This window comes from Oryza glaberrima, chromosome 5 (assembly GCF_000147395.1).
Source record: "Oryza glaberrima chromosome 5, OglaRS2, whole genome shotgun sequence".
NCBI lineage: Eukaryota > Viridiplantae > Streptophyta > Magnoliopsida > Poales > Poaceae > Oryza > Oryza glaberrima.
In genome coordinates, this window is record NC_068330.1 from 3,822,603 (window position 1) to 3,845,777 (window position 23,175).

A 23,175-nucleotide genomic window follows, 5' to 3' on the forward strand; every position below is an offset into this window, starting at 1 on the left:
AAAAACTTTGGAGAACTGGACAGATCACATCAGAATTGGATCAGACCAGATCCATAATGATTCTATGGGCAGATATATTTCTTACGAGTATGATATATCATATATATCTAGCATTCTAAAATGAAAAAGAGAGATGGGCTCCTCATAGCTGGATGAAAATGACTAGCATTGAATATATTTTAGGTGAAATGAGGTCCCTCTAGCATTCATCGACAGATGGTTACACCATCAATCCATCATCATGTACCAGACTTCATTTTCTGAAACTATATAGTCCATCTGTCATTATTCAGGAATGGCGACATCCATCTATCTGTTCATCATTACAAACTAAGCATGGAAAAAATGCTGACAAGGAGGGAGGAAAGGTATATAATTAAGTTCTTGTCATATAAACAAGACTTGTGTAAAATTTTGGAACAGCTTTTCTAGAGGAATTTTACAGGTAGAATTCATAATATCAACCCCAGAGGTTAAAGTATAAGAAATATATTCATAATATCAACCCTTATACCACAAACATCCAGTCATACTTTTTAGTGTGAAGTCCAAATTTCCTATGCTTTTCAGCTTGTCAAGCAGACAAGAGGAGAACAAAATGCGGTTGAGTTATCAATTCATGAAAAGCACTGGGGACTTGCCTCACTTTTGTTCATACATCAAGTCAGGTGATATTGAATATATCCATTAGAATCGGTGAAATGAAGAAAGAAGCATTGACATTCGCATAAAAAACAGGTACACCTGGAAATTTTCCAAGAAAATCAATCTCAGTATCCTCAGTTGTTCACAGAGCAGTCGGGTTTAATTGGACATTTATCTTCTCAAACAGAGAAATGTCCATCACTAGAGAGTACACCATTAAAGAATCACAAGTTCATCCTCAAACCAATAACTATTAATTACAGACTTGAGCACAAGGGGCTTACAAATATAACAAAATGCCCTGCACATAACCCATACAAGCTAACAATGAAATGAACCGAAGTACATTCGAAATTCTGAACGCATGTCATATTATGTCATGGTGGGTGCTACCAAGGGAGCAGATGCAGGAAGAACAGAGAAACCAATGTCTCCGGTTACTGGACGGAATGACGCGTTTCTCTCTAGGTTCTCCCATATAAGCTTTCTCCGCTCCTCAGATGCAGCTCGCTTTTCTTCCTCCTCTTGGAAATTCCTCTGACAAGTTAACAACAGTCCCTCATCCATTTCAAGGAACATTTTCCGGACGTTCATTGTTACATTTAGAACTGATTGGTTCCAGTGCCAACGAGTGTTCCTTTCCAGCGCTGGATATATGATCGGCATAATAGTTTGGCGATTTTGGGAGATCAAATCAAACAAGTGCTCATTGTTCCACAGGAATAGTGCCCTCTCAGCAACCTGTTAACAAGGATGAAAAATTGCTCTTGAGTTTCCATGCTACTCAACACCGTGTGCAAATTATAAAAAATTGCATATGACAAACAACTAATAAGATTTTCCATTGATCCTTTGCCCATATCATTGGATGGCGCATACAAGTACTAGGTTGATCTAAGGCCTCGTATAGCCATAAAAACTCACACCAGTGTTACCTGGCATGAATATGAACAGGGCTACACTTATCTCTACTTCTCAAGCCTCATATAGTCCAACAACAAACTTCTCCAATGAAGAGAAAAAGGAGACAAGTATTGTATCCATTAAGCTTTCTAAAATATCCTTCTGCTATATCCAGCATATGTGTTCTTTGTGAACTACACGGCAAAATTTTCATCACAGAAAATGAGTAGAACAGTTTCAGAACCTGGGATTAAACAATATTATATGAAATGCTCAGCTGACAAGTTCAATCATCTATACCCTTCTTTCCAGTTAAGTTTCTTGTTTCTTCCCTCTAGCTAGCAACCGTGACCAAAAACAAAAAAACTTTTGTATTGTTGATTGGTTGATTCATATTATAGAGTTCATTGTCAGTTATGTAGTTTGGATGTTCCAACTCAGGTACTCTACATTATGCTATGTCTTCCTTACAAACCAGTCACTAGTGTTTTTTTTACACCATATTACCCTGTGCTACCACAGAAAAAAAATGGAGCCAGCTTGGAAGTTTCACAGATGCAAAGGGCAGGATGTTTGAGGTGATGTATTAATTTTGATAAGCTTCTAATTATTCAAATACAACATGGAGTGTTTGCTGCTTATTACCAAGATAACATGAACTCCCACCTCCACAAGTCATGCAAAGAGATGGTGGAAAACTAAGCAAAAAGAAGTAGGTTGTTTCTAATCTTGTAAGACCATGTGAAGGGCCTTACAAAGGGAACTCTTTGTGCATACAACACAAACTGTCAAAATAATTGACATAAAATGCAGTGCTTGTTTAGGAATACCAATGCTACAGGGAAAAAAATCCTGATCCTGAAATGAATTAACTCCCCAAATTATAAAACATGTGCATTGACGACTTCTCAGCCTTTTTTATCACCTAAGCTAGATACTTGTTGCAGTGATGCGTCAGAACAATATTGAGTAGGCTCTAAAACAGTGAGCACTGGTTGACTAATGGATGTTTCAAACTGGAAGTCCAGGAACAGATTTTACCTGAAAGTGTGAGCTATTTAGACAGTGTGCAATCCTTCGAAACAGCGGAACCATGCACTTCTGGAACTCAGCCATTTCTGTCAATTCCAGCACCTCCTCCAACTCCCCAAGGAACATCATCTCCTTCTGACTGTTCGTCACTGGCCAGTACTTCAGTAGGCCTCTGATTACAGTCCCCGCGAGCTTTGGTTCCTTCTCGATGAATTGTATAATACAATACGTCAATTGCGGGAGATACACGCCCACCGTTTTCGGTTTGTGAAGAGGAACTAACGCCTTCCACAGGAACAACTTATGCTCCTCCTTCAATGGCTTCGCGAACCCACTAATCACACTCCCAAACACCTCCAACAGCTCAGCAATCCCATTGTGGCGATCGGTCTCGAACACGAACCTATAGAAGATATTGCTCACCGCCTTGCGGATGAAAGGCCGGTTGCCCATGAATTTGCCGTATATCCTATGCAAGACTGTCTTCAAGCATTCCCTTTCTCTCGGATCATCGGAATCGAACAAGTCGAGCAACCTAGACACAAAAGAATTGTCCATGTACTTGCGAGCAATCTTGACGTCGACGACTGGGGACATGACGAAGCGGAGGAGCAGCTCATAAACGGCCTGCAGGTGGTACCATGAGGGATCGAAGAAGGGCTCGTCTTCGTCGGCCTCCGCCGCCCCGGCGGCGCCGGACCGGACCTTGGGCGGGAACACCCTGAAGAGGTTGATGGCGAACATGCGGACGCAGCCGGAGATCATCGCCTCGGTGAGGGGCTCCTCGGCGGCGCCGACGCAGTCGACGAGGGACACGAGCACCTGCCGCTTCCTCTCCCTCTCCGGCGAGTCCCTCCCGCGCTCTGCGGCGGCAGCGGCGGCGGCGGAGGAGAAGTCGAACACGACGCAGCAGACGTTCAGCTTCCGGAGGAACACGTCCTCCCTGGTCTCCCCCTCCGCTCCTCCTCCTCCTCCTGCGGCGGCCGCGGGCGGCGCGGGAGGCTCCCCATTCCCGGCGCCCTTCGACGGCGGCGACTTGGCCGTCGGCGAGCCGCCGCCGCCGCCGCCGCCGGATTTCGGCGCCTTCCACGAGATCTTGCCGAGAAACTGCTTCCACATGGCTCCCAACCCACTCCAATCAAACACCCATCCCTCTCAAAAAAAAAAAAATCCACAACCACCAACCAAGAAACCAAAAGCCCAAATCTTGCAAAGTTGCAAAGGCAAAGAACCCGTCTTGCCACCCACGCAAGCGCTGTGTTGTGCCCGCCGCAGCGCCTCAGATCCGGGGGCGGGATGTTGGGGAGGGCGAGGGCGCCATGGATGGGATCTCGAGGTGGGGAGGAGGAGGAGAGGGGGGGGGGGGGGGGGGGCAAAAAGCTGAGAGCTTTTTGGCGTTTAGGGCGGATTGGGAGTGAAGAGGAGGGAGTTTACAGCTGTGTTTTGCTTGGCCATCTCACCTGAGGAAGAGGATGAAGGATTGGAGAGAGAGAGAGAGAGAGAGAGAGAGAGAGAGAGGATCATCTGGGCCGTCCATTTTTGAAGGAGGATGATGCATCGGCCGTTGAAACGATTTCTTTTTTGGAGGTTTTATTTATGTATAATTGTGGATGGATTGTGGGAATGGGTTTTCTCAGTTGGAAAAATGCATTTGCTTGCTACATTTTGTGTAAAGAATTATAATACATGGCATGGCTAGATTAGAGGGTTTAAAACGAAAATTTGTTGGTATCATAATAGATGCTAATTGCTACTCTCATGTCCTAGAATATAAGAACCTACGATCGGGTAGGCATTAAATGTTTCATCCGTTACCTAGGTTCTTATATTTTGGGATGGGGGAAATAGTAATTGACATTGCAATTGTAATTACAAATGCCAAGCAACACATTTTAGAGAAAAATGTTTTGTTCCAAAGAAAAAAAGAGAAAGCCATGAGGAGGTAGCAAGATATGATTATATCAATAATTGTTAGTGATATGCCTTAGAGGCAATCATAGAGATGATTATATCACATACTATGTTTACATACTTATCCGACATTGTTCCTTAAAATAGATAACTCCTTATTGGTTAATGAATATGTGATTCTTTCATGAGACTCTTTATGTTGTTTGTTACTATTTCTAAAGGACCCCTGATCAAACATCATATGTGGAACAAATATGTTTATATGATCAGCATATGTATTAATTAATGATCATGTCTTATGGATCATGGTATAGAGATACCAAATTAATAATGTGAACACATGTTGGTGAACATGTTGTTGGATAGACCCAACATGAGACACTGCAAGAGCCATATGTGTTGTGTCATCAGTGATCTCATTTAGTGTTGGTGTAGAATCCTTAGACCTGAGATTATCATGGTTCCCAACATGCGTAGTAGCTTACTTAGGGACTGCTAAACGCTACTCCGTAATTGGGTAGTTATAAAAGTAGTTTTCGGGTATGCTATGAAACATGTAGTGGGATATGAATAATCAAGATGGGATTTGCCCCTCCTATGGAGAGATATCTCTAGGCCCCTCGATGTTGTAGATTATGGAAGTGCATGGCCATGCCAAAGGTGATTGAGGAGTCAATCACAAGTTGTCGGAGAATGAACTCCTCCACCAGGGAACCGTGAGGCCCCCCTTTGTGAGTTCGACCAGGGGCAGCGGATGAGATTTTCGAGGGCTTGGTGAGCGGAGCTGTGTGATCTTGAGGGGGTTAGGCCCTCCCAAGACGATGAGACAAAAGAGGTTTATACAGGTTCGGGCCGCTGAGAAGCGTAATACCTTACTCCTGTGCATGATTGATTGAATGTAGAACACAAGTGCTTGGGGTTGCGAGACCCAAGCGCCAGTTCGCTCTGAAGTCCCCCCTCCACCACTAAGTATGGACCTCCTTTTATATCTCAAGGGGTTACCACATGGGCCCAACAACCTAACCTAGCTCCGGTGGAGAAGTATTATAATCTTTGCATTAAATGCATGTCTAGTCTCTTGACTTGGGAAGCCAAGCACACGTCGTCTTGATGATGGGGCCTGTCAAATCTTGCTGCCTGACACGGGGGGTGCCCCTGTCAATTACCATTTAATGGGTGAAGACTTCTGGGCTCCTATTACACCAGGAAACGGGAGCCTTGCTTTGACCAGAGCGGGAGGACCGACTCCGGCTGGGATAAGAGGATGAGAACCTCTCACCATCACTATTTGATGGGACATGTCAGGCTGCACGCCGCCTGACACACGAGCAGCGCACAGGTGCACTAGCTAGTCCCATCGGTCATTCGACCGGTCACAGACCGGTTGAGTGCACTACATGCCGCATTAAATGCGGCGTGGCGCGACCGCTCGGGACGCCATAAATGCGGGTAGGTGGGCACCTGGAGGTGGACACCTAACCCACCGTACGTGGTGACCTAGAGAGGGGGTCGGGGGAGCCCGACCCCTAGTCACGGGAGGGGGCGGCCGCCGCCCGACCTCGGACCCGATCCCCCCTCGGGGGGGGGAGCCACGTGGCGCCTGGGGCGGCCTTCTCCCTCTAGTCTCGGCCAGGGAGTGGCCGCCGCCCTACCTCGGGCCCGACCCCCCTCGGGGGAGGGCCACGTGGCATTGGAGGGTAGCCTCCTCCATCCAGTCTCTGGGAAGGAGTGGTCGCCGTCCTACCTCGGGCCTGACTCCCCTCGGGGGAGGGCCACGTGGCATCGGAGGGATGCCTCCTCCGACTAGTCTTTGGGGAAGGAGTGGCCGCCACCCCACCTCGGGCCTGACTCCCCTCGGGGGAGGGCCACGTGGCATCGGGGGGCAGCCTCCTCTCTCTAAACCTGATACCCCCGGGCCCATATCACCGACAGTAGCCCCCGGCGTTAGCCCTGACCAAAACCTTCCCCAGGTAGTCAGGGTTGACGCCACTTTCCTAGTGTGATGATATGTTGGCCCGATCTCTTATTCTTTCTTTGCTGGCACTAGGACCCATGTGCCTTTTTCGCCCCAGCCTGAGGGCGACTCGCTAGCCCGTACCTTAGGCTGTGAACTTATTTTCCGTATATATTCAGCAAACGTTGTTATATTCTCTCGGGCCCGTAACCTTACGCCGCGTACCTTGCTTGCCCCTGCCATTTGTTAACCTCTGTTCATGTTCTACTTCATCTATTCAAACGATTATTTTCGCGAGTGTGAGGACTGAACTTTCCATAGTCAGCAATCTTCACCCGCGATCAAGCTAAGCTGAGCGCCATAGCCAGCTGGCGGGGCCAAAGCCAGCCGCTACGGAAGAACTAGCACAGGGGGCCCCGGGCGTCGACGGTACCCAGAGCTCGACGCAGGGCTAGGATAGAGCTAGGAATCGTAGCCCCCGCACTTTAAGCAAAAAATCGTTTGAATGGATGAAGCGAATACAAACTTTTTGTTACCAAGGGAGGCAAGCCGGCGCGCGACACATAGGTACCGCGGGACCGCGAGGAAGAGATGGGCGAGAGATAAATATAAGCAATAATAATTTTATGCAAACGATTATCTTCGCGCGAGTATGAGGACTGAACTTTCTATAGCCAGCAATCTTCGCCTGCGATCAAGCGAAGCTGAGCGTCGTAACCAGCCAACAGGGCCAAAGCCAGCCACTACGGAAGAGCTAGCACGGGGGGCCCCGGGCGTCGACGGTACCCAGAGCTCGACGCAGGGCTAGGATAGAGCTAGGAATTGTAGCCCCCACACTTATAGCAAAGAATTGCTTGTATGAATGAAGCAAACACAAACCTTTAGCTCGAAGAGGGCCCCCCACCATGGGTTTCAAACCATCTTGGGAAGCCTGTGACCACTTAGCAAACGAGGTCAGGTTCCCACGAGCCTATGTCCCCACGCTACACATTCTGTTTGCTCTTTCCTTTCGGTGGCCTCCTTCCAATCTCTTTTCCTTCTACATGGACAATTACTTTCGCACGAGTGTGAGAGCCGAAAACTCTAGAGCCAGCAATCCCCGTCCACAGTTGAGCCAGGCCGGGTACCGTAGCCAGCCGGCGGGACTAAAGCCAGCCGCTACGGAAGAGCCAGCACAGGGGGTCCCGGGCGTCGACGGCACCCGGGGCTCAACTTAAGGCTAGGATAAGGCTAGAAAACTTAGCCCCCACACTTAGCGAAGAATCGTTCATGTAGATGGGAGAGAGGTTAGGCTCTTACCACCGAGGGAGCAAACAAATGCGCAACACGCGGGCGTCACAGGGCCATGAGAATAGAATAGGGGGAAATAAATATAAGATTTCAAGCTAATGAATTGAAAAATTGAAAATACTTGAAGCTTGAAAGGACAATCAGTTGAGCCGGGCCGGGCACCGTAGCCAGTCGGCGGGACCAAAGCCAGCCGCTACAGAAGAGCCAACACAGGGGGGTCCCGGGCTTCGACGTCACCCGGAGCTCAAAACTGCAAGAGTCCTCCCAGGAGTGAACCGAGGCGGCAGCAGGTTCATGGGCCAACCCCGCCCTTGGCCCCTGAGGGCCATGGGGAAGACGTTCGCCATGACCCGGTCACCACCCCCCGCCACCTCTATGATCGCCGTGCAGATCTAGAGGGACTCAGAGGGGTCGGCGCCATCGTCGTACTTCTCGGTGAGGCAGGGCTGGAGCTTTGGGGGCCCTCGGACATTCGAAAGACTCACCACAAAGACCTGGTAGCCAAGCTTACCTGGTGGGGATGTGGGGGGCCTTGCCCCATGCCTGGGGTGGCGCGACACTCCTGAGGATGCTGCGCCTTCCCCCGTAGCGGCGGCGCGACACTCACCACGCCGGCGCTCGAAAGAACCTCAAAAATCACGAACGCGCCCCTACCTGGCGCGCCAGATGTCGGCGAATGAACTCCTCCACCAGGGAACCGTGAAGCCCCCCTTTGTGAGTTCGGCCGGGGGCAGCGGGTGAGATTCGAGGGCTTGGTGAGCGGAGCTGTGTGATCTTGAGGGGGTTAGCCCCCTCCCCCCAAGACGATGAGACAAAAGAGGTTTATATAGGTTTGGGCCGCTGAGAAGCGTAATACCTTACTCCTGTGCATGATTGATTGAATATAGAACACAAGTGCTTGGTGTTGCGGGACCCAAGCGCCAGTTCGCTCCAAAGTCCCCTCTCCACCACTAGGCCTAGACCTCCTTTTATATCTCAAGGGGTTACCACATGGGCCCAACAACCTAACCTAGCTCCGGTGGAGAAGTATTATAATCTTTGCATTAAATGCATATCTTGTCTCTTGACTTGGGAAGCCAAGCACACGTCGTCTTGATGATGGGGCCTGTCAAATCTTGCCGCTTGACACGGGAGGTGCCCCTGTCAGTCACCATTTAATGGGTGAAGACTTCTGGGCTCCTATTACACCGGGAAACGGGAGCCTTGCTTTGACCAAAGCGGGAGGACCAACTCCGGCTGGGATAAGAGGATGAGAACCTCTCACCATCACTATTTGATGGGACATGTCAGGCTGCACGCCGCCTGACACACGAGCAGCACAGGCGCACTAGCCAGTCCCATCGGTCATTCGACCGGTCACATACCGGTTGAGTGCACTACATGCCGCATTAAATGCGGCGTGGCGCGACCGCTCGGGACGCCATAAATGCGGGTAGGTGGGCACCTGGAGGCGGACACCTAGCCCACCGTACATGGTGACCTAGAGAGGGGGTCGGGGGAGCTCGTCCCCTAGTCACTGGAGGGGGCGGCCGCCGCACGACCTCGGGCCCAATCCCCCCTCGGGGGGGGAGCCATGTGGTGCCTGGGGTGGCCTTCTCCCTCTAGTCTCGGCTAGGGAGTGGCCGCCGCCCTACCTTGGGCCCGACCCCCCTCGGGGGAGGGCCACGTGGCATTGGAGGGCAGCCTCCTCCATCCAGTCTCTGGGAAGTAGTGGCCGCCGTCCTACCTCGGGCCTGACTCCCCTCGGGGGAGGGCCATGTGGCATCGGGGGGCAGCCTCCTCCCTCTAAACCTGATACCCCCGGGCCCATATCACCGACACAAGTTATGTAATCTATCAACAAGTTCGAGTGAATGATTGAGCTATTAGAGGATGGCATATATCTAGCCTTGAGCTTAATCGATATCGTGAGACAAAAGGGTTCATACAAGTACACACTAGAGGTTCAGCCGATATGATCTTTATGTATGCCCGGTGGGTCAATACGTTCTGCTAGGGGCCGCTGTTTACACGTGGACCGAAAATGAGTTTTCGGGTTACAGCCGAGTATATATGAACCTACAGGGTCGCACGCTTAATGGGCCGGAATAAGGGGATTGGATAGAGATCCAATATGAGCTTAATGCGGATAAGGATCCGAATAGGAGTCCTACGGGCCTTGGAGGCCCGAGTGATGGATCCTATATATTCGTGAGGGGTGTGACCGGCGGAAGTATTGCATCACGTGAGAAACCCTAGCAGTCACTTCCCTCCCCGAGCAAAACCCTAGCCGCGCGCGGGTGCTAGCACATCTGCGCGTGGCGTTTCGTCCCAGTACGTGTGGATACCGGTAGAGGCGCCGTTGGTTTGCGGTGCTGATCGGCGTGGGAATACGGCGAGGAGAACGCACGAGGAGGAGAAGGTCGAGCCGGTGCGATCAACTACTTCCTCTACATCGACGCGCGCTACTTCGCGAGAGTTACTTCGACTTCTCAGCGTCCTCTTCCGCTGCGCAGCGCGTCGAGTGGTAACGATCTATGATCTAATACTTGCATGGTTCCTGGTTTACACGATAGAAAATTTTGATTTATGCTATTGTAGCCTATGCGTATCCCAACAATAATATCGTTTGTTAATGAGATATCCATTATTAAAAAAACAATAGCATTGTTTCATGTACCTTTGCTACGAGTCGTCCTCCTCCTCTTCAACCATCGATTTTTTCCACGTAAAACAATCCTACCAAAAAAAACCACCCCACTTGAAAATTTTGATCTTCTCACGCAAAATTGATGTTTCTGTAAAGCTGGATAGAAAAAAATTGAATCCCTTAAAATCACTATTCCACCTTCCTTTAATCTTATAAGTGTAATTGTGTCATAGAAAAGAACAGATAATTCAATGCGACATAGGTGGGAAACTTGGTGGTTTCAAGTCTTTTTTGGCTTAGAATTTATTTGTGTTGTGTAAGTTGTGTTTTTTTAATTTGACAAAAGAAAAACTTTACGACCAAAGTGACAATGCCAACTTTTTTTTCCCAGGTTGCTCTATATGATTGCCTAATTTAGGGACAACAGCTTGTTGGTGATAAGTGCGTGTGATCCTTTTTTTCAAAGGAAAGTAATGCCACATGATTAATTCATTTGTGATAAATTAATTAGCATGGTACGAAAAGCACATCTAGAGTGGGATGCATTTATGGGTGGATGTCCGTGATTTCTTGTTGATGTGGTTTATCAAAGAATGTATTAGGTAAATTAAAGAAGAATGTTGTGTTAGGTACATCATTGCAGTGTTTTCTTTGTCTGATGCACCTGTTGAGGACAAAAGAAGTCCATTATAACACATATTTGTAATTAGATCATCCAAAATATCTTTTCTATAATACATATTCTTATTGTTCAGAGGGAGTGCTCAACTTTTATAAATATATAAACGCCTTTTCCTTTTTTTTTTCTTTTTTCAAAGGTAAAAACAATACAGATGCCGTTGCTGATTTTGCTGATAATGTCTGACTTTTTTTTAATATCGTCTACTACTCCCTATGTTTCACATTTACATTATAAGACATTTTGGTCTTTCATTTTCATCATTAGTCTAAATTCACGTTAGCGCTATTCTGTGCTCTACAGCGCGAATATTAGTTCGAGCGCCGCACAACGCCCTCTCCTTCCATTTTCCCCCTTTCTACCACCCCACCTTTCCTCGCATCCCACCTTTTATCGGTTCGTTTTTTTTCGTTTTTTACCACTCCACCTTCCGTGTTTTTTTTCTCTTTTCCATCTCATCCGTGCTTCATTAATAGGCCCGGTAAAATATTAACCATCCAGATTTTTCTGTTTTTCGTTCCTTCTCTGTAGTTTTCCTGTTTCTGCTTTTTAGTAAAATATTTACCGTATAGTTTTTCTTTCCGAGTTTTTTGTTTTTCTAGTATCTCCGCACGTTTCAAAAGTAATGAATTTACTCCGTGGAGTTTTTCATTTACTCCCAGCCTCCCACATATGCTCGTTCAAAAGTAAACAAATTTACTCGCACGTATAACGCCATACCTAGATGGTCGTAAAAGAATTACTACCAGCTTACAATGCTAGTAATTCTTTTACCAATATTATAAATATCCTTTAGATTTTGTGGTCTATGAGTAAAACAATTACTACCTTCCTCTCGATATAGCCTATGATCTTGTAGCCACCATGTAGTAAAATATTTACTGATGTGTTCAATACACATTATAAGAGTAAAAACTGAGATTTCGTGGTCTGCGAGTAAAACAATTACTACATTCCTCTCGATATAGCCATGATCTCGTAGCCACCGTGTAGTAATATGTTTACTGATGTGTTCAATATACATCATAAGAGTAAAAACTGATACTAAGAGTATTGTTGATCTGTATCACAAAATAGTCGTATGAATGAAAAAATTACAGGTTCAATCACACACAAGCGATAAAATTACTCACAGGTGAATCAAACTAGAAAAGAAAAAAATGATTCAACCAAAAAGCCAAAAATCCATCTGGTGGCTTTGCTGGATCTTGCTATAAGGATGAAGAGCACGATCTGTGTCTTGTGACTGGTAGTGGAGATGGCAACCGGGTGGCGAGCAATAGTCAACGATGGAATCATGGAAGGATGTAGCGGTGTGGTATATATAGAGATGAGCAAAAAAAGAAAAAATAGCAAACAATCTCCATCACCGGTGGACTCCACCCTATCCTCTGCAGCCAGCCGCATGGAGCACGATGTGCAAATGTAGGACCTATGCAGCCCATCAATTGAGATTTGGCAAAATTGGAGATTGCACGTTAATTTGATTTGAAAAAAAAATTGGGGCTTCAAGCGTGAAGTTGAAGGAGAGTACGCAAATGCAAATCAGAGTGCCACTTCCTTACTTGCTTGTTCTATCAATGTTGCCGGCGTGGAGCAGCCGCTGATTGTTGCTATTGGCCTAGGCGAACACCTCCTTGCTGGTTAAGGTGCTGCTCAGTGTCCGGCAGCGAGGCCCAAAGCAGTGCCTTAGCCTCAACCGCTGCCGGCCACCGCCATCAACCGCCACGGTGTCATCGTCCTCCTCCATGGTGTGTTGCCGATCTGTGGGCTGGGATGGTAGATCGATTCAGATCCGAAAAAAATGGAAAAAATAAAGTGAGGGCGAGAGTGGTTGATTGGGTACAGGAAAATAGAATATATACCGGAAGCAGAGAAGTTGTTTTTATCGAAGTAAATCATTTACTCCGATAATGGTGGGAGCACAATGCGGGACGTGGGGTGGGATCGGAAGCAGGGGAGTTGTTTTTATTATCGAAGTAAATCGTTTACTCGAATAAAGGTGGGTGGTTGAGGCGCACGACAAGAGTAAATTGTTTACTCCGACAACGGTAGGAGTGGGATGATGGGACGTGGGGTGGGGTGGGCCTGGGCTGATGCATGTTTGGCGCTTGAAATATTAGGAGCTGCGCTCCTAATAGCAGTTCTACTAAATTCATTAACATACGTATGGATTTGTACACATATACAAAGCACATATATGAATCCATGGATAAATGATCTATTTAAAATTTGAAACGTCTTGTAATATAAAACATATTAAACAGAGATAGTAATAAGTTATTGAAAATATTAATGACATTTATATTATATCTTGCACCTGTCATCAATGTCAGAACTTCAGTAGTAGTATTAAAGTGAAAGTTATTTTGTAAATCCTAGTAATAAATGTATATATGCTTCTGTTTATATACACAAATCATTTATGTTCGCCGTTGTTGCTTAATCGCCACTGTTAAAATAAAAAAAATATTGCTTATTCTTTTAACAGTTTTGCTTTTTGAATTGGTAAAATTTTTAGACCAACTGCTAGAAAACAATCCAAAGGATCTCCATGGTGTCAGCTTATAACAAAAGTGTTTTGTATTATTTGACAGAAAATTCTTAGGCCCTTATAGCTAATTTCGAAAATCCAAGGATTATAGTAATCTTTCCTAAACGACAAGTCATCATGCAAAAGGGCAGAAATAGGTGCATCATGGAACAAGAAATAGGAAACCCCATTTAATTGAATTGTGGTTGATCCATCGTTGCCACCCTCCCTGACGGACCACGTGTAGTGTAATAGTGGGGATGGTGTTTGCTTTAGCCTACTGATGAAAATTCAGTCTCAAAGAATACCAATAAGCCTCATTTAAACATATTACATGCATGTGTATATTCAATTGGAAAACATGTAGTAGTACCATAATCACCTTTTGAATGGTGTTGAAATGGAGTAGCACAATAATATACACATGTGTGCCTCTTAGACAGGCCCTTTTAAGCTAAAGGGTGACGGATTATCACGTGCACATTTTCCAAGCACATTATAATTAAAAAACAATTTCATCAGTGTTACCTATAAAATTTTTTAAAAATCAAGTTTTCAACTATTAATATTTAATTCATTCTCTTGTGCCTGCGAATGATTGTCATAAGATTAGTTTCACTCATCATCAATTGGCACTTTAGAGGATAAATTATCCAAATATATGGTAGAAAACCCAACTTAGATGAAAACTTGTATAAACTCCGATAAAAAAAATTTGCCAAAAAAAGGAAACATATGTAGATAAGATGAAGTTACATAGCCGTGCATCTTGTGTAAACTTGATTCCTTTTGAGATATGAAAAAAAAAATTCTGAACAAATTGTGAGGATATTATTTTGTTTTGAAATTATTATTATTTTTATATTACAAATGAAGTCATGTTTGGACTTTCACATATTTGTGTAACATCATTCATCTACATGTGGGAGTTTTGTACTGAATTTAGGGTTTACATGATTTTTTATCTAAGTTAGGGTTTTCACTTTATATTTTCCCTTTGGAGTCTATCGATCCCATCGATTGGCTGATTTTTAGCATAAGCGAAACGGCATATTTACAAACGAAAAATAATTTGGGAATAAAATCTTTATATACGTGTTCTTAGTGACATAAAAGCAAATTCTGAAAAATAAACTTCGATGAAAAAAATTTCAAAATCAACTCGAAATTTAAGATTGAAAATTTAAATTTTAGCTGATAAGTATAATCATAAGCGAAAATATGAGGCCATATATTGTGTATGATGGTGTGTGCATATATGCGTCTCCAATTTAATTGGGAAAAAAGAAATAATTTACTAATTTACAACTGTGTGATTGCTGCGTTGGCTTGTGATATCTGTCTTCTTAAGAAAAAGAAAGAAATAGATCGAACACATCAATAAACACAGGCGGATGTATTGGTCCAACCATCATTCTTGTCCCGTGCGTCAGAAGCCAATAAATAATGTCGTACCAATTCTACCTACTAGGCAGGACATTTTTCTTAGAGCAAGTTTAATAATATAGCCAACTACTAGCTCTAATTCATCTATAACCAATCTAATAGTTTATTCGTACAATAATTATATACTACACTATTAATACCTGATCCTACCTGTCATACAAACACTGCGCCTTGGAGTCTGTGCTATAGCTGGCTACAAGTCTGTAGCTCGCTACTTTTCTCTCTCCTCATTTATCTTTCTAAAATATGTTTGCAACTGACTAATAGCTGTATCTGATCTTATCTTCAAGATGTGTTAAAGGTAGTAAGTTGTTCTGACATTCTCTCTTGTGCTTTTTGGCACTACAAATAAAATGCTTTGAGCAAGTTTAATAGCATAGCCAACTACTAGCTCCAATTCATCTATAGCTAATATAATAGCTCATTCATACAATAGTTACATACTACACTATTAATACATGGTCCCATCTGTCATGCACATCCTGCGTCTTGTAGTCCGTGCTACAGCTAGCTACAAATCTGTAGCCCGCTACTTTTCTCTCTCCTTATTTATCTCCTTAAAATATGTTTGCAGCTGGCTTATAGCCTGCTACTGTACCTGCTCTTATGCTTATGTCCCTGTCCATCAATGCAGTGGCAAAAGGGATTAGGTAAAAATACCAGCTTAATTTAAAGCCATTGACAATTCACAATAGGAACCCAAAAGCATGGAATCACTAGGAGGCTACCATAAATACTGTCACGATTTGCCAACGAGATTATTCATGAATGACAGGCAGATGAGAGAACAGAGAATCGATGCAACCAAATTAGTACCAACAAGCACACACCAAAGAAACAGAAAAATAATTAGCCTGCCTTGGCGCTTACTGCAAACATCTTCCACGCAAAGGCAAATCACAAGGATACAAAGGCAACATATTGCAAGGAACAATTTATGTTGCTTTCTTTTCACTCATACTTAAGTCATGTCAAGAAACAGTGCTTTTGAATTCCTCTTATATGATATGAAGATGTGCAGAGAAATGCAGCATATATTGCACTCAGCATTCAAACCCTACATAATCTTACGTGAAGATGATTAATAGATGAACTCTGGCAGTGAAATGATTATATGAACACTTCAACAGAATCCACCAATAACTGAAAATAAGCTGAACATAGCAGCACGAGCAAGAAGAGTAAACTTTAAATAGCTTATAACACCATGCAGTAAACATAATCTTACAACAAAATAGTTATTAACATGACAAGTTATATGATTCTTGCACCATCACAGGCCTCACATGCACATCACATTATCGAACAAACTAGTGGTAGAAAGCATGTCGAAGAACAGGGGCTCAGTGAGTGAGACCAATTTTATTTATCGAGAAAACAATCTATGGGTGTATTTTAAAGCATCACCGCTTCGCTCATCTATATGGAGAGACTACTGACTGGTAACAAAGCTACAAGCTAAAAACCATTTCTTTTCTGAAACTCAATAGCACGATGGAACCAAAAGTCGAAGTCGATGACTGTACACATTTCTCTCACAGACATGGAAAAACCTCAGCAAGCAAAGATGGCTTCCTCTCATGCTTCTCAAAGACAGGAGCAGAGATTTGCGACTCATCGAGCAGATCTTGGTGCTGCATGTGAGAAGGGGGAAAATTTAGGATTTTGCCCGAAAATACGTTGTTGAACCATACAGAAAGTCACGGTGGCAACTATGAAAAACAACATACAAGACCAAGAGGACACTGTACCTAAATTGACTGCTTCAGAGCATTTCATGAGACGAAGACGTTGGCAGGTCTCCACAAACATTCTGCAGGAAAAAATAGCACATTAGAACTTTTTATAGACTAAACTTTTTGGAGAAAATATCATCCCTCTAAACCATTTCAGTTTTCATGTAAAGCACAGTAACTCAGTTGGCTGTGATCTGACAAATAAAAGAAAAAGGAAAAGTAACATCCCATCATGGCTAAGAATTCAGATGTGTCCCTAGATAGGAATCAGATCTCCTATAGGTCTATGTAAATAATAGTGTGACAAGAATTTAACTTTAGTGAAAAGATGTTATGCAAAGCAAAAGGAGAAACATAAAACTAAAATGATACAGTTGACCACAATGAAAAAGAAATGTTTGTTGATCAGTGTTAAACCAAAAGGTAGACAAGAACAAGCAAGCTGGAAATACAACCTTATCAAAAGCACGCTATCATAACCAAATCAATTCTTTAATGTTCAGGCCATTATTTATCTATGTGGAGAAACAAATACATCAAAGTTGTTTAGCTTGTTCTCGCAAAAAAAAGGGGGTTGTTTACCTTGTCGGTTCTCAAGAAAAGAAAAGGTTTGTTCAACCTACTAATGATTAATGCAAAGATACAGCAAAATGAACCAAAGTGACAACTCTCAGGGATACTATTGATTTCTAAAAACTTAGAATATCTGGATGGAATGAGATAAGACAAAACTTTGAGGTCAGTATAATTCCACATTTCAATTCAATATTTTCACCCTTCAGAGTTTCTCAGTTTCACATGAAAGGAGAGTAAGTAGTTCCATTTTCACAATCACACCGTGGCTTGTACATTTGGTGCATTTATAAGTTATACAACACAAAGAAAGCAGGTTATTGTCAGAAAAAAGAAACTAGTATATGTATATGAGTTTAGGAGCTCTGCCTAATGCATCATAGGAGTAAAAAGGGGTAAATGCCTTCAAGCACTTCGTTCCAGTTGTTCTATTTGGATCCTAGGTTCATGGATGTAGCCGCTGCATACGCTCCGTCTCCCATCAAATGGAATATCTCATCATCATTTGCAGCAAATAATTTCTTAGCTAAATTTATTACGTTAGCTTGCTGCTAAACTCCTACTTAAAGAACCTAACATGATCCACAACCCATAAGTAAAGGGCCATTTGCGCAATATCTCACAAATAACAAATGGTACCCAACCAGAAAATCAAAATTTTTATGTCAGAATTGAAAAAAAAAAAAGAACTACCCCCATTACTCATGTTCCATATAGGAAAACGTTAGCCTTGAATCATAACATACTAACACAGTAACCATGAAAATCCCAATTTCCTATGTTGCTGGTACCAGATCCATCATGAGTTGTACTGGAACTGAAATTAACTACTACACCCAATCGAACAGAGAAACTGACATACTACTGCACCCAATCGAACAGAGAAACCGATAACTGATCCATCGACCACTGTCTAGATGAACATAAACATCATACGCTAGCTTCTGCATCTGCAGATTAAAATTTAATCCAATTCCAAGCATAACAGAGAAGCTACTAGTAGGGAATCAAACCAAAATTAACTAACTCACTTCCAGGGGACGTCTCCGACGAGCATCCAGTCGCCGTCCTTGTCCTCGTACGTCGGCACGTACTCGTTGCCGCTCACCGCGTCGACGAGCTTCATCTCCTCGTTCCCGAGCTTGCCTGCGGCCATGGACGAACGCATCCAGAGCTCTCAACAACGTACGGCATCGCGCAAGAACAGCGGAAAGGCACAGAGGCGCACGAGCATGTCGACTCACGGATGGTGAAGTGGGAGAAGAACTTGTCCTGGAGGGCGGCGAGCAGCTGGTCGTAGCCCCGGTACGCCTCGAGGTCCACCTTGCGCAGGTACGGCGCGCCGTCGACGGCCACCTTCACGAACTTGGCCTTGCTGGAGGACGCCACCGCCGACGCGGCGAGCGCGTTCTTCCGGAACGCGCGCACCGGCGGCCACCCGACCACCCGCGCCCTGCGCCCGCCGCGACGCGCCATGTCAGGCTGCAACCTCAAATGGGCCAAAATCAAGTCAGAGAGAGAGAGAGAGAGAGAGAGCGCGTACTTGGGGGAAGGGGGGGACTCGGTGGCGGTGGAGCCGAGGCGGTTGTCGGGGTCGTCGTCGGTGGCGGAGGCGCGCTTGCGGTCGGGCTCCGACGGCGACGAGGAGGAGGAGGATGACGAGGAGGAGGAGGAGGAGGAGCCCGGGAGGCGGAGGGTGAGGGCGGTGTCCTCGAAGTCGAGCCCGGACGCCGCCGACGACTCCGTCGAGCTCCGCTCCGTCTCCACCGACATGGTCGCCGGCAGCGGCGGCGAAGCCGTGGGCGTTGCTCTTCTCTCTCTTTCTCTCCGGTCGCCGGCGGCGGCGACGGCGGCGGCGTCTCTCTCTCTGCGAGGTGCGGCGGCGGAGGAGATTATAGTAGGCGGTCTACCGGTCGCCGGGGATTTAATCCCCGGGTGCTGACCAATGATACGCTGACACTTGTCGCCTCTTCTCGAAACAGATCTCTGTTGCATTTTTCATACAGGCCCAAATATTTTTGTAATTTAGGAAAAGCCCAATATGTTTATTTAGCAAAATTTAAGATTTACAAAAGATAATTATAATACTCTCTATCAAATTATGTATGGTTGGTAGTTGGGTAAAATGGAGAAAATTTGAAGGGCTCATTCGGAATGGAGGAAATGTGAAGGAAAAATGGAGGATTGATGATTCCTTTGAACTGGGTACTGTAGATGTATTCATTTGAAAGGGTTAGCTATCTTGAATTCCATAGGAATACTATTCCCTACCCATGTTTTCACATGAAAAAAAGAATCCACTCTAGCCTCTTTGTTGTAAGAATCCTGTGTGCATGGAGAACAAGAAATTCCTATGTTTTTCAGTCCTCTGTTTATGCATACAATCCTACCATATTCCTATATTTTCCTTATTCCTTCATTTTTCCTATCCTATATTCCGAATAAGCCCTAAATTGGAGATGATTGATGTGACAAAATAAACTTTCATGTATTATTGTGTTTCCTCCACCCAAAATAAATTTATTTCTTTTTACCTATCCTATATATAGCAATACAAAGATAAAAAGATTAAAATGCTCTTAACTTTTACAAATCTCAATGTAATTATCTCCCCCTTTCTTCTGTCCCAACGCATTTGCCCATTCACAAACTACAACATAATGATTATTTGAAAGATATATTTATTTTAGAATAAATAAAAGGAGGCAAAGAAGAACTTATTTTAAGACGAAAGAAATACTCGTCTGTTTGGGACGGAGGGAGTGATGACCACAATGCCGATACCTGTCAGTAATATCTGTGAAAGGGAAGGACCTATCGCGAAAAGTGTTAGGGGGTGGTGCAGCATTAACGCGGGTGCCGGTTAGTATGAATGGGGTGGGCCCCGGCTGCCGGCTGGCGAGCCCATCCGCGCCGCTCGCCCTCGCGATCCGACGGCGGGGAGAGGCGGTAATAAAGGCGTAAACGGGAGAGGAAAGCGTACTTGGGAGGGGGGAGGAGGGGACAAGCGGGAAAGGAAAGCGATTGGGCACGTGGGGCTTGTCGGGTCGTCGGCTACGTGTCGGGGGATCCGACCCGTACCTAACTCGCTGTGGGGGGATCGAATCGCTTTCCGCCCCCGCACGCTTTGCACGAGAGCGACGCACCGCCGTGCCGGTCTACTCGCGGCTAGTGCCTGTGTTTTTTTACCGGAAAGAAATGCTCCTCCGTCTCATTTAAAATACAGCCCATGATTTTTCGTATCTAATTTTTAATTGTTTGTCTTATTTATTTTTTTTTTAAAAAACTTAAAACATAAGTCACGTATAAAATACTATTCATATTTTACAATAAAAAATACTAGTTATAAAAAAATTTCAGATAAAACGAACGATCAAAGTTAGACATAGAAATTTATGGTTACACTTAAAATAGGACGGAGGGAGTACACAACAAGACTTAAACCTATTATATATTTAGGGCCCCTTTGATTTGGAGAAAAAACATAGGAATTTTGGAGGATTTCAATCCTATAGAAAAATTTCCTATAAAGCCCTTTGAAATTCCTATGGAATGGACAATCCTAAAGAGATTTTGGAGGAAATTTAGCAAGAGCTTCAACCTCTTGGTAACTTTCCTTTGAGTCTATCTCTCTCATCCAATTCATATGTTTTTCCTGCGGTTCAATCAAACGGTAATTTCTATTTTTTCCTACGTTTTGCAATCATCTGTTTTACACTTATATTCCTATAAAAATCCTACGTTTTTCCTATTCCTATATTTTCTCAATCCTGCGATTCAAAAGGGCTCTTAAATTTTTCCAAATAAGTTATTCATTCTCTATATTAAAACTTGAGTTAAATGAAGAGATAAATTAAATATTTAATCAGAACCTAAAAGGCAATCTTAATACTTATTGGTTGCATACGTCCGTACTCATCTCCATTTATCTTTAAGATCAAAGAGAAAAACTGCTACAACTTGCCCACTGAACAGTACTTTTATTGGACAAACACTTGGTGATTACGTCTACTTATTTTTTTTAAAACTGGATGTATGGTTCTCCTTCTTATTTTAGTCGGAGCAATGTTAGGGTGGGCAATAAAAACTATAGCCACAAAAAGAAGATGTTATTTAGGATAAAAACCACACATTTGATATTCTCCACACAATACAAGTCACGCATATATGGTATATTTGCTTTTTTAGCCCATGTCAAACGGTTACTTTTCTATCTCAATCCTCTTTTCACATCTAAATCGAACATTTTACAGTATGGACTTTGAAAATCAGAAACATATATATATACATATAATAACCAACCGTTCCCTTTTCCTCTGACTCTCCCTCACTTCTCCACGATTTTACGGTTTATATAATAAACAACCCCTTCCTTTCTCTCCAACTCTCCCTCTACCTCTTTCTCACTTCTCCCTGTCAACATAGTCTCTCCCCACACCAACACAGCCTCTTCCCTTTCCAACACGCCTATCCTCTCTCTCTCCTCGGCAATGCCGCTAAGTAGATTGAGCCCGTGGGGCGGAGGTCGGAGTGGCACAGTGTGGATCGGGACGAAGAAGGTGTGGGATCAAGACATGGATCGAGGCGTCGGTGGCCGACCGGCGGAGCTTTCCAACCATATCAAATTTTGATAATCAAAATGGAAGGCAACAAACTGAAATGTCTGCGAAACTGTAAACAAAACTGCCCAAGAGTATTTTGGAAATTGGAACAGAGGGAGGAGGAGGATTCCAATCCAGTTCATTTAATTTGAGGCGCCGTCACAAAGGTGCATGCACCTGCATCTGCATCTACTGAGATGTGCACGTACGTACTGCGTGGAGTATGAATGGGTGCATGCATCTCACGCTGTCTGGTTCAACGGCGACATACATAAACAGGAGTAGGATCAAAGTAAAGGCCACTTGTACTACTACTCCCAACACATGCATATATACATGCTTTGCAAGGCAGGCAGGCGTAAATTTACGAAAAGAATAAATCCACAATAATAATATGATGGATTAGTTAAAAAATATATTTTAGGGCTATACACAAATTCTTGTTTTCTTTTGCTGGTCATACATACTCTCTAAAAGGCCATTTGTAGTGAAGAGTTTCATTTCACGGTTATTATCATTTAAAGAGTTTTGAATCGATAAAAGAAATAAGATCGATCTTCAATATACAATTTTATTAGCACACGCATCATTAGTTTAGTACTTCCTCTATCCCAAAATACAAGACACAATTATTTTTTCTCCATATCTCAAAATATAAAGTCTACATGCATGCATACATTAACCAACACATCTTTCTTCTCTAAATTCGCTTTGTTTTAAATCCTCTGCCATCAAAAACCAAATTATATTACCTTTATGCATAGAGTGATCAAACCAAGATGATTAAATGTTTTCTTGGTTTTTGTGTTAATGGTGGTTGTGCATTAGTGCTTCCGCTATTCTAAAATATAAGGCTCAACTACCATTAACCCAAAAACCAAAAAATAATTATTATCACCTTATAATTTAGATCACCCAAATAAATATAATGCATGCACCCAATAGAATTGAAAATCTTGAGGATGGAGGATTTAAAAAAATAATAATTTAGCTGGAAAGAATCGCTAGTTATATTATGGATTGGAGGGAGTATTTTGGTATGGAGAAAATATTAATTATTACTAATTTAAATATTACTATTTAATTTTTAAGATACTTTTATATAGAAAATTTTTGTACAAAACACACCATTTAGTAGTTTGGAAGTGTACTTATGGAGAACGAGTAAGTAGCCACTTCGGGTTACCGTCTTACCGAAGTACTTATAAGGACATGTTCACTGTGTAGTAGCGGAGTATGTTTT

The 23,175-nt window shown here is 43.8% G+C and overlaps 2 protein-coding genes across 2 annotated transcripts; both read right to left on the minus strand.

The window, feature by feature from the left end:
• Window positions 1-697: 697 nt before the first annotated feature.
• On the minus strand, window positions 698-3,949 carry LOC127774371 (serine/threonine protein phosphatase 2A 57 kDa regulatory subunit B' kappa isoform-like). The gene is made up of 2 exons (XM_052300601.1): window positions 2,590-3,949; window positions 698-1,386 (listed from the first exon to the last, which is right to left on the minus strand). The coding sequence occupies exons 1-2, from the start codon at window positions 3,697-3,699 to the stop codon at window positions 1,018-1,020; spliced, it is 1,479 nt and encodes a 492-aa protein (XP_052156561.1). The 5' UTR covers window positions 3,700-3,949; the 3' UTR covers window positions 698-1,017.
• Window positions 3,950-16,193: 12,244 nt separating this feature from the next.
• Window positions 16,194-19,341, minus strand: LOC127774378 (auxin-responsive protein IAA15). The gene is made up of 5 exons (XM_052300609.1): window positions 18,875-19,341; window positions 18,576-18,784; window positions 18,363-18,477; window positions 16,774-16,835; window positions 16,194-16,656 (listed from the first exon to the last, which is right to left on the minus strand). Exons 1-5 carry the CDS (start codon window positions 19,324-19,326, stop codon window positions 16,637-16,639), a joined length of 858 nt encoding a protein of 285 aa, XP_052156569.1. The 5' UTR covers window positions 19,327-19,341; the 3' UTR covers window positions 16,194-16,636.
• Window positions 19,342-23,175: the final 3,834 nt, after the last annotated feature.

Excerpts from the sequence above, each read along its gene's own strand:
- LOC127774371 (XM_052300601.1), bottom strand. The coding sequence starts at position 3,699 with ATGTGGAAGCAGTTTCTCGGCAAGATCTCGTGGAAGGCGCCGAAATCC. Across the intron at positions 1,387-2,589 it reads TAAATAGCTCACACTTTCAG|GTTGCTGAGAGGGCACTATT; the intron begins GTAAAATCTGTT and ends CCTTGTTAACAG.
- LOC127774378 (XM_052300609.1), bottom strand. The coding sequence starts at position 19,326 with ATGCAACAGAGATCTGTTTCGAGAAGAGGCGACAAGTGTCAGCGTATC. Across the intron at positions 18,785-18,874 it reads GAGTCCCCCCCTTCCCCCAA|GGCGCGGGTGGTCGGGTGGC; the intron begins GTACGCGCTCTC and ends CGGCGGGCGCAG. Across the intron at positions 18,478-18,575 it reads CTTCTCCCACTTCACCATCC|GCAAGCTCGGGAACGAGGAG; the intron begins GTGAGTCGACAT and ends CCATGGCCGCAG.